General features: G+C 35.0%; 1 protein-coding gene across 1 annotated transcript in view; it reads right to left on the bottom strand.

The window, feature by feature from the left end:
- The window catches only part of ANTXR2 (ANTXR cell adhesion molecule 2), a 140,277-nt gene that overhangs the window by 72,498 nt on the left and 48,560 nt on the right, over nt 1-19,219 (bottom strand). The window contains exons 11-12 of the mRNA XM_077143050.1: nt 18,911-18,989; nt 7,889-7,984 (exon numbers count right to left, since the gene is read on the bottom strand). Coding sequence (XP_076999165.1) covers nt 7,889-7,984; nt 18,911-18,989 — 175 coding nt within the window. The remainder of the gene's footprint in view (nt 1-7,888; nt 7,985-18,910; nt 18,990-19,219) is intronic.

Below are 19,219 nucleotides of genomic sequence, written 5' to 3'. Positions count from 1 at the left end.
ATAAAATAAACAAGTGTTGAAGAAGACGTAGAGAAATGGGAACATGCCATCATCTCTGGGGGAATGTTAAATGTTGCAGCTGCTCTGGAAAATAGTTCCCCATTAATTAATTATGGGGAACTAATACAGGGAATTAATATGCTTATAATTAAGCATATTAATTATTTAGTTAATAATTTACTAATAACATATTACTAAGTATAGAGTTACCATACGACCCAGCAGTCCCTCTTCCAAGTATATAGCCAAAAGCATTGGAAGCAGAGACTTGAACAAATATATCTACATACTGATGTTCAGGGTGGCATTATTCACAGTTGCCAAAGATGGAAGTAACCCAAGTGTCCATCAGCAGATGAATGGATAAAGAAAATGTGGTATATACAGACAAGAGAATATTATACATCCATAAAAAATAATGACATTCTGATACATCTAACAACATGGATGAGTCTTGAAGACATCAGGTTGAATGAAATAAGCTGGACATAAAAGACAAATATTGTATCATCTCACTGATACGAAGTCACTAGAAAAAGCAAATTCATGAAGGCACAAACTGGCATACAGATTACCAGGGGCCAGGATGGAGGGGATAGGAAATCAAGAATTAATTCTTAATTGTTACCAATTTCTGTTCATGGTGACGGTAGAGTTTTGGTAATGGATGGTGATTATGGTAATATAATATAATGGATGTAATTAACACCACTAAATTATATATTTGAATGTGGTTAAAAGGAGAAATTTTAGGTCATATATGTTACTAAAATAAATTTTAAAAAACATACAGGAAAACTGCACCACACGAAAGTGAATCCTAATGCAAACTATGGATTATAGCTAATAATATAATTCTAATAATATTAGTTCATCAATCATAGCAAAGAAATCACATTAATGCAAAGTATTAATGACAGGGAAAAGTATATGTATATGAAGGGGGTATATAAGAACAGCATTTTCTGCAAACCTACAACTTTTCAAATAAAAAATAATAGAAATGTAAAAAAAAAAAACTACCAAAGTCAAATTTTGATCCAACAAATTAAGAGACACAACCATCACAATAACAGACAGTACCTGCAGGAACTGACCTTGAGCTAATGCTCATCTGTGTCCTACTATTACTATTCATGTGCCATGCTCCAGACTTTGTCTTATTCTCATACTCAGCTTATATGATAACTATTTCCTATACCCATTTCAAATATGAAGAAAGAGAAGCTGTTACTTCAATAATTTTCCTGAGGATAGACAAAATCTCATCAGAATTAAGATTCAAACACAGGACCCAGATCTATCTCCTTCAAACTCTGAGTTCCAATTTCTTCTGACACACTACTTTTTTTATAAAAAATAAGGTTTATGCTGCAAAGGGGACATACAAAAGAAAATGAGTAAGATTTGTCAAGTAAATGTTGCTTGTTTGGATACATACATACATACATACATACATACATACAGATAGCTGTATGTAAACCTCACAACAATTCTGCAGTACAGAGCTTATAGTCCCTATTTTTTTTCTTTTCTTTTCTCTTTTTGGCATAGGCAGGCTCAAGGAACCGAACCTGGGTCTTCGGTATGGCAGGTGAGAATTCTGCCACTGAGCTACCGTTGCACTGCCCAGCCCCTGTTTTACAGAGACAAACATTAATTAATATGCCCAAAATCTCTCACCTAGAAATGTTGGAGCACAAAGTAAAATCTTTTTGTGAATTTTCAAAATGCATCTTCTCTCCATTCTACCACACTTCCTCATAAGTAACAAAGAAAACTGAAAATAATCTGAAGACATTTGGCTCAAAAAACAAGAAAATCTATGTCCACCTGATATCCTTACATTTCAGTTAAACCACTGCAGGAAAGTAGGAAACCTTGCTGTTAGTCCTAATATATTAAAATAGCATTCATGAGAATCCCATTCTTATATTAAATAGTGCAGGAGCATACTGATTTCAGAAAAGGATGTATTCATATGCACCATATTTTATGAGAATTTGCAGATTTTAAAAGGCATAATATTGCCTAGTTGCCAGAATTTTTTCCATTTAGCATCCTTCAGCTCTGTATTGAATATTCTGGAAAACACTTTCATCACTTTATGAACCATATGCAGAGTTTGAATCTTCTCCAATTTGTTTTTTTTTTTTTTTTTCATTTGTTAGTATCATCATCAGGGAGGATCACATCTCATCTACTTAGCTGCTAGAATAAAGATTTCAGTTTGGAGGAGAGCCGATTTCTTTAAAAAAAAGAAAAGAAAAAAGTTAGCTGCTTCAGGCAACAGTCCTTTTGATCTGCTCATTAACACTTTTCAAATGTTCGAGTGATGTGGGCATTCTTTGCGCTAGAAAATGTCAGCACTGGAGCCTGCAGCCAGCTTGATGCAATCATATGTTCCGATATTCAGAAAAGAGTGAAGAGAACTGTCAACAGTGAACTGCATTGGTTTAAAAAAAAATAGAAATTCTACAATGACTGTGGATCAAATAGTATTCCAGAACTGATATCATGCCAGTGACAAAAGGAATACCCAATTCATCAGCAACACTATCTAAGTGCCTTAGAGTCCATACACACTAAAGATCCCATTGCTACTGTTTACAAAAGTTTGTTTAAAATACATATGGGTCTTCCTTTCATTTTCCATTTTCTTCTGGATAAGATCAGAGAGCAAGTATAGTGCCTTTCCTCTGAAGTGCATAAACACAGAGTTCTCTTAACATAAGTACTTGAGAAGTCCTTAATCTGAGTCTCACAAAGTTAGATGCTCTCAACAACCAGACCAAAATATAGTCTGGTTTATCTCGTGCTCCCTTTCCTTTCCTCCATCACAGATACATCAATGTTCAAAGATTCTCACTCTAAACAACTGGCCAGAATATGGACAACAAATACAATTTCAAATGTCAAATGGGGGCAGGGAGAAATGGTGTGAGATTGTGTCCTGCCAGGAGTTAAGTAAAGGTGCTGCAGTCCAAGCAAATTTACTGAGACCAGGAAGAGTTTGATAGTCTGATCCATAAATGAATCGCTGTTGGAAAACATCAGCATGGAAGCAATAAATCCTAACATCACACTCTAGTTCAAGGAGGCAAGCAAACATAAATCATTTTAATTAATGGTGCAAAGAAAACATATTAAAATTTAAATGGCTTGTTTTATTGTGCACTCCAAAGAAAACACAAAACAAAACAAAAAAAAGCAGGCTGCTTTCAGAGTAACTCAGTAAAGGCACCAGAAGCCCTCCTGACAATAACGAGCAAGTGCAATGTAGAAGCATTATTACTATTTAGAAAGAACAGCACAGCTGTTGCTGGCTAAGAAAATGATTCTGCAGAGCTTCAGTCAGATACATCCTTGTCATGAGAGCTCAACTTACTTATAAGCAAATTGAGCTCTAAAAAGATAACTTTTTTAATGGCTTCTTAAATTAAGATTTATGAGATCTTTATGTAATGTTTTAAACATGCTAAGGAAAAATGAGCTTGCAGTTTTCCCTGGAGGATGGAGAACTATGGCCAAGGACACTAGCGCAAAGTGAACATTTATCATTTCCAACATATTCAGATATTTATTTGCAGCTGTATAGCACACTCTAATTGACAACACTCCTGAAAGCCTTTGTTTGCCACCTCATTAGCCTTACATCTGTAATTCTGCGGAGTGTCTGGTTATCCCAAATGATGCGACTCTAAGACTGTCATTTCTGCCATCCTGATTAGTAAAACAAATCTGCCATAAACTCAACATGTCCTCTAAGCCAAACAATGATGAAAACATCCATATTTTCTGATATCTTACTCATGATTCAATATATACCGAGTTTTATTTTAACTTCCCTGCCTCTCTTTTTTAAGTCTAAGGAAAAAAGGAAGCTGCTGATGTCTTTGTTAAAGTCAAGCAATTGTAGAGAATGGATATGAGGATACTAAATGAGCAGGATACAACTCTAAACAGATGGCAAGAAACAACTTCTCACAAAAAATGGGAACTTTTCCCCTTCTGGAGTAGTTTGCAAACCCAACACAATCTATAATTCAGAAATAGTACTGCTTACAAATCCAACTTTGCTTGAGAGCACTTTTATCATAATCATTACTAAAGTTATCTCAATATCATTGGTTTTGATTTCTATTTTTGTGGAGAAAGGCCAGGAACACAAAGAACACTCTGCTGCAACATTTGAAGTGACATTTTCTTTTTCTTTCACCCTTTATTTTATTTTCACCCTTTTATTTAAAATAAAAGATTTTAAATTATAAAATAGTCTCATTAAAGTTACCAAATATCCTATATCAGGGATAATTCCTTAATCATTTTTTTTTATCCTCCTCTATAACACTCTGATGATTCTATGGACTCATCAGGATAATAAATTTAATGCATAAATTAAAATACTCAGTATTTAGAGGACTCCGATTATACTGAAATATAATTATCAAACCTGTAAAAACAATGAATCTGTGATATAAAAAATACATACTTCCTTATTAACTCATTAAATAATGAGATCAAGTAGTAGGTCTAAGAATTATTTTAAGTTTTGAAGTAGTGATGGCTGTAAAAGATATTTCTAAAATATTTGAACAACTATAAATTTGAAACGCCTCTGATTACAATTGGTGACAGTCTTTAGGACTGCTAATACTTTAACATTAATAGACTATTAGTTTGACTTTAGTTAACTAGAGATAAAAAATTACAATGTATTTTTTCCATCTAAATTCACAATTGTCAGGTTTGCAAACCTTGCGGGGTACATTGTAGCAGCAACCAGACTAAAATCAATTTGCTTCTACTTCAGCATTTTATTACAATTAAGAAATCCTCATATAATTGCATCTTAGATCCTATTATATAGAACTACAAGGTCACATTTCCTATTGTATAGACATTATAAAGGACACTTTTTTTTATATAAAGGACACATTTTAAACGAAGTCAAAGAAAATCACACAAAGAACTAAGAATCACCACCACTGGAAACCTGATAGTGACTGTCTGCTCCAAGAACCTTCAGGCTACTTAGGGAATAAAAACACTGAGCTCACTGCCTAGGATATAAGTCGCATTCCAATCACAGATATCTGCAAAATTTTAATCTCTGAACAAGGAATGGCATGATGATCTCATAAAACATGAAATGACTGAATGAACTATGTGACAGCCACTGTGGCTTCTGTTCAAGGCTTCTTTTTCCAAACTTTCTATCTTGGTCAGAGCTCCTAAGCCTATGATTCCCAAGAAGGCAGATAGCTGACATAATCTTAAATGTGTCTGAGAATAGACATTTTAACTTATTTGGTCATGTTTCCTTTGAAAGATCAGACATAAATTCTTGCTATTAGTACTTAAAACACACTCAAACAAAAAAACATTTGAACAACACCAAACTGAATAAACACATTTCATTCTCCATTAGCCAATTATATTATTGATAATGATCAACAAAGTCAAATTAACTTTAATAATTTAATACTAAAGATTATTTAACTAGCCACATTCTAATTCCAGAATCTCAGAAATACATTCTCTAAAAAAAACAAAAAAAATAATAAATGCCTCTCAATTGTACTACAACACCCTCTGATGTACTCGATTTCTTGTTTCACAAAGTAATAGTTCTCCCTTACATTTTCTCTTCATGTCATCTTTTCATTTTGCTTTAGTCCATCTAGCTTCCAACTTAGATTTCAAGTATCTACATTTTGTTCAAATATATTCTTTAGAAATATTTTAGTACACCAAAATCTAAGGTGTTCTATCTGCCCACTAGGCTTTCCATTTCAATTGCTGATGGAATTCATTTGGACACAATCCTAAATAATCCCAGCCAGGACCATACCTCAGTGACACTCCAAAGCAAGCAAAGCTTCTTTCAGGTGAGTATGCTCATCAGAGATCCCCAGGGGCATTCCATCCCCCACAGGAAGAGTTCAGAGTTTCCAAAAGCATAGGAGGCCCTCTCTAATGGAATTCTTGCTTAAATCCCAAATCATCTCACAGCTACTCCTTTTTACTGGCACAGTAGACCTCAGCCTAGCACTTTCCAAAACACATTAGAATAACTCATAATTCCACACACACTTCATCTGGAATATCCCTTGTCAACTGCCAAAATCGTATTCATCATTCGAAACTCAGTTGGGGTTAACTACTCGGCCAGATTTCTCTGAAACAATCCCTTTCTTTGACAAACTCCCCTTTGATTATATTCATACTGTTCTTTATACTTGCTGCTATTGGGGAGCCCATGATTCTCCACATTTATTTTCCCATATATCTGTGTCTTCATATTAAAGTTAACCTTGATCATAGCCCAATACTGACACATATTAGCTGCTCAATAAATACATGTCAAGGGTTAAATTTAACACAGAATTTTGTCTCTAGCATCTCCCTACTTTTAAAACTATTTTAAGGAAACATTTATGATTTCCTTACACTTAGTTATAAATTTAAATTCATTCCCAAAACTAATTGCTTTTTCAATATATATTTCAAATTGTACAATAAAGTCATTTCCCTTTATTAAATGAGTTCCAGAAATTAGTAAACAATCACAGATGTTTCTGGTAAAAAGAAAGACTTTCTGCCATCCTGAAATCCACACCATTAACGGGTCCCCTCTATGCCTTGTGTAAAGATGACTCCGTGATTCATGATCTCCAGAGTCCCAGCATTGAAACAAATCTAGTCTCACCACCTGATGACTGGATCTCCTTTATAAAATCCAAAATGATGGTGGGGTGGGGTCTGTATTTGAGCAAATCTAGCTAGAATAAAATCACTATCTCCCAAAGAAATGGACTGCTTGAAACATGAAATGTATATTATTCAGCATTTCACCTTGTGCTAGGCCTTTAAAGACATCCACATTCTAATTCCGGGGACCTGTGAATACATCATCTTACAAGGCAAAAGGGACTTTGCAGATGTGATTAAAGTTAAGGACCTTGAAGTAGGGAGACTATCCTGGATTGTTTAGAAGGTCTAATCCAATCACTTGGTAACTTAAAATTGCAGGACATTTCCCAGTTGGATGCAGCATCAGAGGAAGCTGTGACTACAGAAGAACAGTCAGATGCCACAGGGCTGTCTTTGAAGACAGAGGAAGGGAACCATGAGTCAAGGAAATGATACCATCGAGAACCTTCAGAAAGCACTAGAGCCCTCCCAGCACCTTCTACCACCTTCAGCCCAGTGAGGCCCATGTCAGACCTGATTACAGAACTGTAAGAGAAGAAATTTGTGTTGTTTTAAGTCACCAAATGTTTGGCAATTTGTTATTGTAGCAATAAAAATTTAATGCACCCATATTCTTTCAGAGGCTTCACTGAAAAATTACATGAACTGAAACCACCTGTCATAACTTAAAAGTAACTATTTAAAAGATACCCTAAAATTTGCACATGACATATTTCTAAGATATTACTCAGAAAGGCAAACAGTGAAGCTCCTGAAATAGCACATCCTTCAAAGAGGAAATGAAAGATTCAATAAGCTTTGAAAAAAAAAAACCTGACAGATTACCAAGTTCAACCAATGAATCCAGCAGAAAATATCATTCATTTTATGTGAATTACTCTTGTACTTTAGTGGAAAGACCTTTTTTCCTTATAAGCGCTCCTCCCTTCCTATCTTGTTCTTCCCCCAAGCTGATTTGGAGGTGCTTTTTAGATGACACTTTATAATAAACATTTATTAGCACGCATGTTTTCTAGAATTTATCATGATAAAACAATTAAAGTATAATTTGCTAATTGAAGCATTAATTGTTAAACAATGTGGCATTCATTCATATTTCAGACTTGAATTTATATCTCAGCAATTACTAAAACAAAAAGAAAGAGCACAGCTGTAAATCCTTCTTACTCACCACTTTGCAACAAAGGGGCCAAAACCACCACATCAAACCAATCCCCAAGAGCAGCAGTAACACCAGAATAGCAATGATGGCTGCAATCCCATTAGACTAGAGCGGGCAAAAGACAAAAAACAAGGTGGTCAGTAAGGCTTAGGGTCAAATCCCAGACACAAAGCATAATAATAATGTCAAACCAGATTTCTACTGTAATCTTCTGAATTATCTAATTTTCACAATTTCCTTTATATTTTATTTCATACGTTAAGATAAGCTATGATAAAAACCAAAATCTTACAAAGTGCTACACATTGTTTTATAATATGTCTTATAGGAATGTAGGAAAAATCACTAGATGGAGTTTTATGAATAGTCCACATGATCCCTGTCTTTCGTCTCTGAGTAAGGATTATTTTGGTTATAAGAAACATTACTTTTAGCCAGAACTCTCCCAGTCTTTTTGACAATGGAACTCTGGGTACTTCATATATTTAAAAGATATGACAAGATGAATATCGAAATTGCCAAGTAGATAACAAACCAACAATGTTTCTTTTTGACATATGGTATCTGTGCATCAATGTGAAATGCAGTCTCATGCACTCCTGATCAGAGGATCTCTCATCACAGCTCAAGCACTGCATATACAAGAACCATACTGCTGCTCCTACACTTCCTAACTGGGGAGCTCCTCCCGTCTTAAGGCACCTGCTCTGGGTTCTGCCTCCAATTCCTTCATTTAGACACCAGCCACAGTCTACACTCGGATTAAGTCACTTTCTCAGGGAAGCCTTCTTGGACCTACTGGCTAGAAAATGCCTTTCCTTATTATAAAACTCATAGTTCTCTTTATTATTTAGCAATTATCACAATACAATTAATCAATTAATTTATGAGGAGCTTTGCGACTATTTATTTCATTTCTCTTTTCTGCCATAATTCATTGTGTGTTCTTGGCAGGGAGGGGCTAATGTCCAATCTACTTACTGCTGGAAACTCCATACTTGATATTTAAAACCTTTTCTCTAAGAGAATGAACCCCAAAAATATAAGATTGAAGAATCTAGTAATACAAAAAAAAAAGTGTTTACTGAATTTTTTGAGTAGAGATAAAGTGTTCAAGGGAAAAAGGTACCTCTGTCTTTAAATCCCTACTGTAGGATTCCCAGTAATAGTGTTTTGTTTTTTTCCTTTTTAAAGGATAAGAATTCAGGGAAGAGAAAAAAGTTGTAAATAAGTAAATAGGCTGACTGGGTAGAAGTGTGGGACTTTATAAGGCAGCTTTTCAGAGATGTGTTTCCTATCATTCAATACAAGTGAGAAGTACAAGTCCAGAGATCAGGGTAAGAGCTACATTTATTGCATAAGCCAAGAGACAGGGAGAGAGAGAAAGGGAGAGGAAGAGAGAGAACTACTAGTAGCCACCTTAGAATGTTACTGTATTAAAAGTATTAATCTGGAGTTCGAATTTTAAGCAAGTCGTTCAAATTCTCTGGGCCTCCGTTTTCTTAATTCACAAAATAAGATAGCCAGTCATTCCCAAAGCATTAAACTCTTTGTGGAAAAGCCATTGCTGTTACTTTTTACATCTCTCATTCAAAAAAAAAATCACTCTACACATCAACATATTTTTAAAGTTCTGAATGGGGCGGGAAATGGTGGCTCAGTGGCAGAATTCTCATCTGCCATGCTAGAGACCCAGGTTCGATTCCTCCAGCCTGCCCATGTCAAAAAAAAAAGTTCTGAATGGACTTGCAGTAAAGAAGTCCAACGTATTTCAGCACAGAATAATTTTTTCTCATAATATTTTCAACAATCTATATAGCTAGAGTACTCTAAAATCTACCTTGGGAAATGTTGGGATAGATCAAAGCTAAGAGACTTTACAGTGCTTAAGTGGCAACAGTAGTAACATTTAATAAGAACATTTTAATATGGAATTTGAAGTCTAATACATAATGGCCCATGCAACAAAAGAGATGATAAGCCTTATGTAAACAGCCATTTGTAAATAACTAAAGAGGGAAGGGAATGCAATTTTTCAAAAGTCTTGGCGAGGAAATGCTAGCAAAACAGATTTAGTTTAGCTTATCAGAAAAATCTTGATATGTGTTTCTTTTCCCTATGTCACCTCCTACTATCATAATGGGAGGGGAGGGAGAAAAAAACACTACCAATTAGTGGTTTGGATACTATCTCAAAACAAATCCATTGTAAAGGAGATTGATTAATAAGAGCCTTTATGTTTTAAACCAATCCATGTTTTCAATAAAATATAAACTTGAAATAATTCCCAGAGCAGTACAATGAACCATAAAGCATTCATTAATTTCAGAAAATTTCAGGAAAAGAATTACAAATCAACTACACATGAACAAATAAAACTATCCTTTGGTTTCTAACTACATCTAGAGTTAAAAAGGAATAAACACAACATAAAATATTTATGTGGTCGATGTCAGGTTTCAAATTAACCAAAACTAACACAATATAGAATCTGTTATCATTTCATTTATCTTTCAGAGACAGCAAACCAAAGTAACTTCAGAAATTTTACACACATGCACACACACAATACACTATCTCCATGGAATTCTAAAACCTACTGTTAGACCTTCTTAAGGCACTAGAAGATGCTCTTACCTCATATTTACCATAAAGAGTTCATTCACTTGTCTTGTACATTTAAAATATAAGAATTAAAAAGTCATGTGCTGGGCAAGCAACTTCTTGATGTAGCATTTGGTAGAATGTAAAAAGGAGAGAGGGAAGAAAGGGATGGGTAGGAGAGAGAGAAAGAGGGAAAGGGATAGAAAGGAAAGGAGATAAATATTTATAGAAATTTTCCAGGCAGATATCTAAGTGCTCTGTCCTTGGAACTAAAATACACACACAACACAATTCAGAGCTTACATCAGACCACTTAGGAAATACTCAGAGTGCATCTTTCTATATAGAATTCTAAACACTGATGAACGAATCATGTTCCTTTCCACAGACCTGATTATACCAAGGTCTAGAATCAAGGCATATGGGAATACAACAAGAAAAGATTGTCATAGAAAGACACAGAAAACTGTGGTGTCCTGTGGGAGAAATGTCAAATGTGTCAATTCGTGATGCTACTTGAATGATAAGGTCTTATATAGAATTCCCCCCATCTGCGATTGAGCATGTACAGAATGAATACAGCATACCCTACTGGGCATACCCCCCACATGGGGATCTAGTCACAGCACACATGGAAATGGCTCACTTGGCTGTGCTACATGGTTTTCAAAAGTGTTCTAAGAATGTCTGGCTTCCCCTTTTCTTAGAATTCGTGTTTTCAAAAATAGGGACATGGAACCTGAGGTTATGAATCTGCTAAATGTTTAGTGATTAGTTTGTTCTTTCTCTGCATGTGTTATGAGCAGGAAATTCAGAAAATTGTGATGTTTCTGTCCATTAGAATGTAAAGTAAACAGACTAGCCCTGACAGGGACTTAAAATTCTTGATTTTCTCTTACAAAAAAAAAAGCCTTTATTAGTGGCACTGACAAAACACTATGCACCGCCAGGTGTAACTACTCAGTTATTATGATACCAAAGATTTGTTTCAAATAAAATTGAAACTAAAATACAAAGCTTCTAAATCTCCAGAACAGAAAAAATAGATATAATATTTGTCATATTGAAGCTAAGTCTGATTTAAAAAAACAGAGGAACAAAGAATCTAATGCAACCCCACTGAGGCATAAAAATATGAGACACAGCCGCTGAATACACTGTCCCAGACATTAGCTCAGTTAAATGGACACAAATTCAGACATTCACTTTTCCTTTGTTTTGATTTCCTGGAGCCGTTATCAGAGCATAGAAGATTTCAGTCATGAAAGGGAAATACTTTCATTGTTCTTGTAACTTTATAAACAAATTAAGGAAAGATCAAACACATAGATTTCAGTCCTGTGACCAGATGTCATGCTGCAAACTGCAGACTTAAGAGTCATATGATGTGAAAAGCAAACAAGATATGATTACATGTAGATCTTTACTATAGGCAGAAACTAAAAAATCTTCCCCTTTTAGTTAGACACGCCTCTCTCTAAACAGTCCTCAGGTCAAAAGTCACTATAAAATATTAGGCACTTGAACACCATTTTTCTTAAACTAAGTGGAATAGATAAATATTATTGACTGGAAACTAAGAATATTTGGTGAACACCTAATTCATTAATTTCAGAAAATTAATGAAATAGTTATTCATTTCACTTAAATAGTTATTCAGGTTAAAATGTTGAACAAGGCTTCATGAAGCCCACAGATTAGATGGAGAGTCAATCACTGAAAAAATAATTACAAGTGTGAGAGTGTGGTTGGAGAGTTTGATAGAAGTATGTAAAAGTGGAAACCAACCCAATCCAGAATCCTGAGAAGAGCTCCCAGAGGAAGTATAAGAAAGCTCTAAGAGATTTAGGAGAGAGGTGGGGAACAAAATTAGTGGCTTCCTGTAAGAACAAGACAAAGACCACTGTGGCCTTTGATAGAGTTTGAGGAGACCAAGTGGCACCTGCAGGTGCTGATGGAAAGTCAGCAACCACAAATTTCTAAAAAGTTGGAATTCTCTTTATTATAAAAAGAACTGGCCACTTGCTAGTTTTTGCTTGGCTGTTTCTTGGATTAATTCTTCCTAATAATAGACCTGAAAAGCAAGTAGTATTTTCAGTTGTCTAGGTAAACTTGGGTGTGAAAGCTAGCTGAAGAGTCCAGTCTGAGATTCAGTACCCAAATGATGGTGAAATCAAAGCTCTTTTAACGGTTAAACTGGAGACATACATACCAGAATCTTGAGTTTGATGTTAGTTTAAAAGGCGTATTTTTTTCAGTCATCCTTAACACATTAAGTATTTTTGAAACACAGACATGCAATTTTCTTGTCTTCTTATAAAAGCAAACTATAATATGCAATCAAAAATTTATTCTGCCAAATATGACTGAATTATAGCTAAGAGAATCCAAATATAACTGAATTATAGTCATATTCTGCCAAATATGACTTAATCATAGAATGGTAAAAACAAATCAAGGTCACTCTTTGTGGTAGTTAGATTCAGCTGTCAACTTGGTCAGGTGAAGGCACCTAGTTCTATTGCTGCGGACATGAGCCAATGGCGTGTGAACCTCATCTGTTGCTGATTACATCTGCAGTGGACTAGGAGATGTGCCTGCTGCAATGAATGACGTTTGACTTAATTGGCTGGTGCTTAAATGACAGAACACAACATAGCACAGCCCAAGCAGCTCAGCATACCTCATCTCAGTTCTTGCAGCTCAGCCCAGGCCTTTGGAGATGCAGAAAGGAATCACCTCAGGGAAAGCTGTTGGAACCCAGAGGCCTGGAGAGAAGGCCAGCAGAGATTACCCTGAGCCTTCCCATGTAAGAAAGAACCTCAGATGAAAGTTAGCTGCCTTTCCTCTGAATAACTAACCAAATAAATCCCCTTTTATTAAAAGCCAATCTGTCTCTGGTGTGTTGCAGTCCGGCAGCTAGCAAACTAGAACACTCTTGTACTTGTAAATTAACTATGGGAAAGAGAAATCACTTAAAAGTTTCAAAACTTCACTGAATAAAATATAGTAATCTATCTAGAAAATAATCACAGCAGCCACATTAGAATAAAACAGACGAAGAAGGGGGGAAATGGATCTCCACAATTTTGTTTCAGAATTTAAAAAGTCACAGAATCAGTGATGATTGCATTAACTCAATATTTTGGCATATTTCCTATCAAGAATCAGCAAACCATAGCTCAAGGGTCAAATCTATCTCATCTCTTTTGTAGGACCTTGAGCTAAGAATGAATTTTTACATAGCTGAAAAAAAATCAAATGGACAATATTATATATGAAATTCAAATTTCAGTGTACATAGTTGCATTGAACACGGTGATGCCCGTTTGTTGACATAGTCTGTGGCTGCCTTTATACTACAATGGCATGTTGGAATAATTGGGGCAGAGACCGTATACATAGCCTTCTATTGATAAAAAATGCTGACCGCATTTTATCAATTAGGATCTGGTTACAAATGACAGATTGTGCAAGTGTTCAGGCTGAAGGGAAAACAGACAGATAAATTCTCAGTTTTAGCATTTACTAAACTCTGAAATCGAGCAAGTAACTTAATCTTTCAGGCACCAAAGCCCACTTCCCCAAAGTAATAGGGCTGGAATCAGTCTAAGCTTTGCTCATTGAGTCACGTACACTGGTGAAGACTAGTTCTTTTGAATAAAAGAGGCACCTTGTTCTAATGTCTTTTCACAAAATACAATAAAGATTAGAGATGGCCCTCTGTTTCTCATTTTTCTCATGTTAAAATTAACATTAATAGTAATAACCTCCTCTTGGGTTGTGATATTAAATAAGGCAATAAACTGCTTAACATATGTAAGTGTTTAGCACAGTGTCTGGCATTTAATGTGTGTACAGAAAATATGTTATTTGGTATTACTACCAAGAGTCAGAAGAAAGGCAGTAGTTCCAAGGGGGGAAAAATGACATCTTTTTATTGTAGTTTTAAGCAGAGGCACACGAAGAGGTGTTCTGAGAACAGACTTGAGAGAAAGGATTGCCAATATACAAATTCTGTTCACGTTCTAATCTTAAATATCTTAAATGTGAGCCTTGGTCTCCCCACTATTACACTAAATATATAAGTACTTTCATTCATGAGTTTACAAATGATTTTGGAATGTCTAGCCTGTACACAGGGAAGGGAGCAAGGACAAGGCACGGCCCCAGTCACAATATATCACACTGGTCAGAAAGACCCACAAGTAAACAGGAAATTACAACCCAGTGTGATATGTGCCTTGACAGGACTGAGCCTGAATGCTCCTGGAGCATATACAGGGTTTCTTTATTTGTGGGATTTTCACAGAGATTATTCAATTACCAGTCTAATAGTGTTTTATTTTGTTTTGCTTTCAAATGCCTATGAAATACAAAAGTATCTTAGTAATAAGTCTTTTCACTAACTATATCTCACCTAATCATCATGTCCAAATATTCCTGTAAGACTGAATATCTTCAATATGATGTTTCAGTGTTTATCATGATATTACCTACTATCCTCTTCTATTTTGAATAGAGATTTAATACACAAATCAGCAGGCATAGCTCATCAGCTCTGGCCTCACTTTCCATATCTACAAAATGGTAATAATTACTACCACATGCTAAAAGTAATTGAAGTCAAATCCAAATTAATGGTTAAATCTAATGAAAAAGAAAGAATTATCCTATGATTATTATCAATGTGATACCATTAATTGTGGTATTTATCATACTATATTAATAGCAGAATAATAAAATTTACACAGAAGAGAGGGTTTCAAATCAACTTGGGCTGAAGCATCAAGGTCACTGGTGAGCCCTGGGACCTGATCTCAGTCCTTATTCTCCTTGACCCCTCTAAAGCACCAAATGCTGCCTCCTTTTCTTGTTGGAACTCCCTCTTCCTTTGATTTCTTTACTTGATGACTGTCCTGGTTTTCCCATGTCTTCAGCTGTTCCTTCTCTCAACTCACTTCTTCACCTACTCCATGTGTTTCTCCCACTTCAAAATGCCATAAACACTAAATACTTCCAACTACCCTTTCCTACAGCTTCAATGAAAGTGAAACTTAAGTTTTTATTTCCAGCCCTGATCCTATCTGAGATTAGACACTACATCTACAATTACCCACTTGACATTGCCAACCTCACTCACTCAACACATCTACAATGGAAATTCTCTCCAGATTCAGCTCTATTTTTAGACAATGCCAGTGGTAACACCACACTTCCAAACCACAAGGCTCAATATTTTGAAATCAACCATTCCCTCCACAACTGGTAAGTTACTTTAAAGTATATTTCTTCATAATTACCATTTCTACTTTATTTCTAATAATGTTTCTACTACTATCAGTCAATTCAGAACCCAAAGCTGTTAGAAGACTTGCTCAGTCCCAGCATGTCCTCTAACAGCTTTTCTTTTGCCATTTTTCTTTCTCTATCGTATTTATCTTAAGCAACACTACAACACTAATTTTCCTAAAAATACAACATTACACCATCACACTCATGCTCTAAACCCTTTTAAAGCACCCTATTATCTACTACAGTCAGGCTATAATTTCTCAAACCAGCGCAACCTCAAAAAAAATTTTTCAAACACTTTTGCCGGCTAATCATTCTGCAAAATAATATAGAAAAAGAAAAAGGAAGAAACAGAATATGAGGAAAGGAAGGAGAAATAAGGAATATGAAAAAAAATGGAAGGAGGGACATTGGAAGGAAGGAAAGAAGGACAGTTTATTAGAGTCACCTTTTCCTAAATCAAAGCATATTTTAACATTAAAATGAAAAGAAAACAATTTCAGAATAAAATATATTCAAATCCAAGCCCTTCTCCTTAGTGGAGCTACCATTCCCCCTCCTGGATTATGGAAATAGCCATATAATTGGTCTCATGTTTACACTTTTGCTCCCACTGCCAAAGTCTATTTTCATACAGTAGCCAGAGAGATCCTTTTAAAGCATTAAGTTAAATCATGGCTCCCCCTTTCACTTAGAAGAAAAGCTCAGGAATTACAATACCTGACAAGACCCTAATAATCTGCCCACCTCTCTCCACTCACCGTCATCTCTTTTCTCCCATGGCTATCTCCAAGGAAACCTGGTTTTCTTTATACTTGCCAGACACAATGCCACCTTAAATTTGATTCTAGCAGCTCCCTCTGCACGTAACTGTCTTCGCTCAGATGATCTTCATGGTTAACTCCCTTACCTTCCTCAATTCTTTGCTCAATCTTACCTCCTCAATGATACCTACCTTGACTCTCTTATTTAATGTTGCTACTTTCCCCTTCCCTCTCTCCTCATCTTTGACACAACCAGTATCCATTTGATAAAATCACTTTACCAAAACCATTCCAGCCAATCCTAAAGAACACCTAGGGAGTTATATAATATTCTACAAAGGTTCCATGCACTAGGATAACTTTCCAGAAACCTACACCTCTAGATGGGCCTCTGGGCCAGATAAAACCTAGAGGAGACAGCCTTTCCAGAACATCAACTAGTTCCATCCCCTTATCCCACATTATCGACAGCCTCTTCCAACATGAAAAAGTTAGAATGGGCATAGCCCAAATACCCCTAAAGGGAGGGAGAAAGATCAAAGGTGATGATGGAGTTATACAGAGAAGGTTGGGTTTAACAAATGAGTATGAATGCTGAATCATTACACTGATTTTTCTTTTAAGTCTCCAGTATCTTAGAGCAGCTAGAGTAAAACTTAACATGGTGGAATTATAACCATACCAAACTCTGAAATCTGTTCAACAACTAATTGTTGCAATGTGCTTTGAAATTTATTGCTTTTTTGCATAATTTTATTTTTCACAAAAGAAAAAAAAAGTCTATTGTGATGAATTAAAAAAAAAAAAAATTTTAGCCTCCAGTGTTTCAGAGCAGCTAGAAGGAAAAATCTGAGATATAAGAATGGTAGCCTATGACAAACTCTGGGATCTGTTCTGTAACTACTTGTTGAAGAGTGCTTTGAAAATTATTGCATTTCTTTTCTTTGAATGTATGTTACATTATACAATACAAAAAGTTAAAAAGAAAATCACATTACTCTTAAACAACCTCAATTCACATTACCCTCTCCCGAGAACCAGCAAGACCTAGGAAACCTCTTTATAGCACACTACCTGTAGGGTCCTTCGTCATCTACCTCAGCATCCCTGCCCATTAAATTGTGTATGGATGCAGGATAGGGTCAAAGGACTAATTCCTGCTTGCGTGGAGGAGAGATGAAGTAAAACAGATGGAGGCGCAGAATAAGAACGTTGGAGAAAGAATGCCATTCTGGTGAGATAAACACTCAGAACCTATATACCACAAATGTCTGTGGTGTCAACAACTTCCTGAGGGACCAGAAAACCTACAAATTGCAACATTCAGAAAACCTACAGATTGCAACATACATGACAGAAGAAAAAAAAAGAAAACCTGCCTATTTTCAAAATACTAGCACGAATTGTTAAAAAGTTACCCAGGAAGTTTTATACTAGCCTAAGGGCCATATGGATGATCCTTTTCCCTGCAATGTTTTCTTACAACAAGAAACACAACTACCTCTATACAGATACCTCTGAGTTGTTTTGTTTTGTTTTCTGGAGGGAGGATGTCTCATAAATTATAAGATCAAATATAAAAGTGTGAAACCGTTAAAACATATTTAGGTTTAAGATTTTCATCTTTTTGAAAGGGCGGGAATTTTTTTTGCTTTAATTTATATATTTTTTACAAAGAAAATATACTCATAAAACAATAGTCATGTGGCAAACTCCTTTTAGTGCTTTCTATTTTCAAGTTCAATAATCTAATATCAAAATTATATAAATCCACAAAATTAACCACAAGGAAAACTGTTTCAGGAATGGAGTTTATGTCTCAAAATACTGCATCTCAGATGATGCAAATAAATAATCACAACTAAAATTTAGTTTCAATGTAGTTCCAAATTAAGATATTATCTAGTTCTCAAAATCAATTCCTCATGCATATAGAAAGCACCAATGCATAATATGGACAAAATAATGAAGTCACCCATTCAAACGCACTAATGATTTTTAAAATGATAAATGTCTTAGATTCTAAAATCTAAGATTTATAACAGAAAAGTATTTTTTCATTTCAATATTCATTGTTTCAAGAAAAAATGCTTCATTTAGAAATCATTATCCTACTTATTTTAAATTTAAATATAACTAAAATTTTATAAATATCAAAATATAATGCATTCTATCTTAAAATTCCTTTAACAGATGCTAAAGGAAAGAAAATTCAAAATAAAATCTGTATACATTTTTCCTTCATCAGTTTCCAATGTTATTGTTTTAACTTCTCTATTATAGAATGAAAAAATACTGAAGCAACTTAAATTATTTCTGGATCCTACTATTTTTAAAATGTAACTTCTATGTAAACTTATTTACTTACACATTCTGTGGCAGTGACTATCAATGAGCTTGACATGACAGATTTTCCACCATTAAAGCTCACCGAAACATCAAGAGTTCTAAAAGAAAATGAAGAAGCAATAATTAAAAACTGGAGGATTGTAGACCTTTATTTACTTATATAATTCAAATCTATCCTAGAAGGCTAATTAAAGATTAAGGGCCAAAGTTTTTGATCAGTGATAACAGCTCTTTTCTTTCTTAGTTCCAGTCATTATATAATAGCCAGAAGAAAAATCCTTACATGATCTAATTGTTCCTAAAAGAATTATTATTAATTTGGCCCATT

Source organism: Tamandua tetradactyla, chromosome 24 (assembly GCF_023851605.1).
Source record: "Tamandua tetradactyla isolate mTamTet1 chromosome 24, mTamTet1.pri, whole genome shotgun sequence".
NCBI lineage: Eukaryota > Metazoa > Chordata > Mammalia > Pilosa > Myrmecophagidae > Tamandua > Tamandua tetradactyla.
This window is presented reverse-complemented; position numbering and strand designations above follow the sequence as displayed.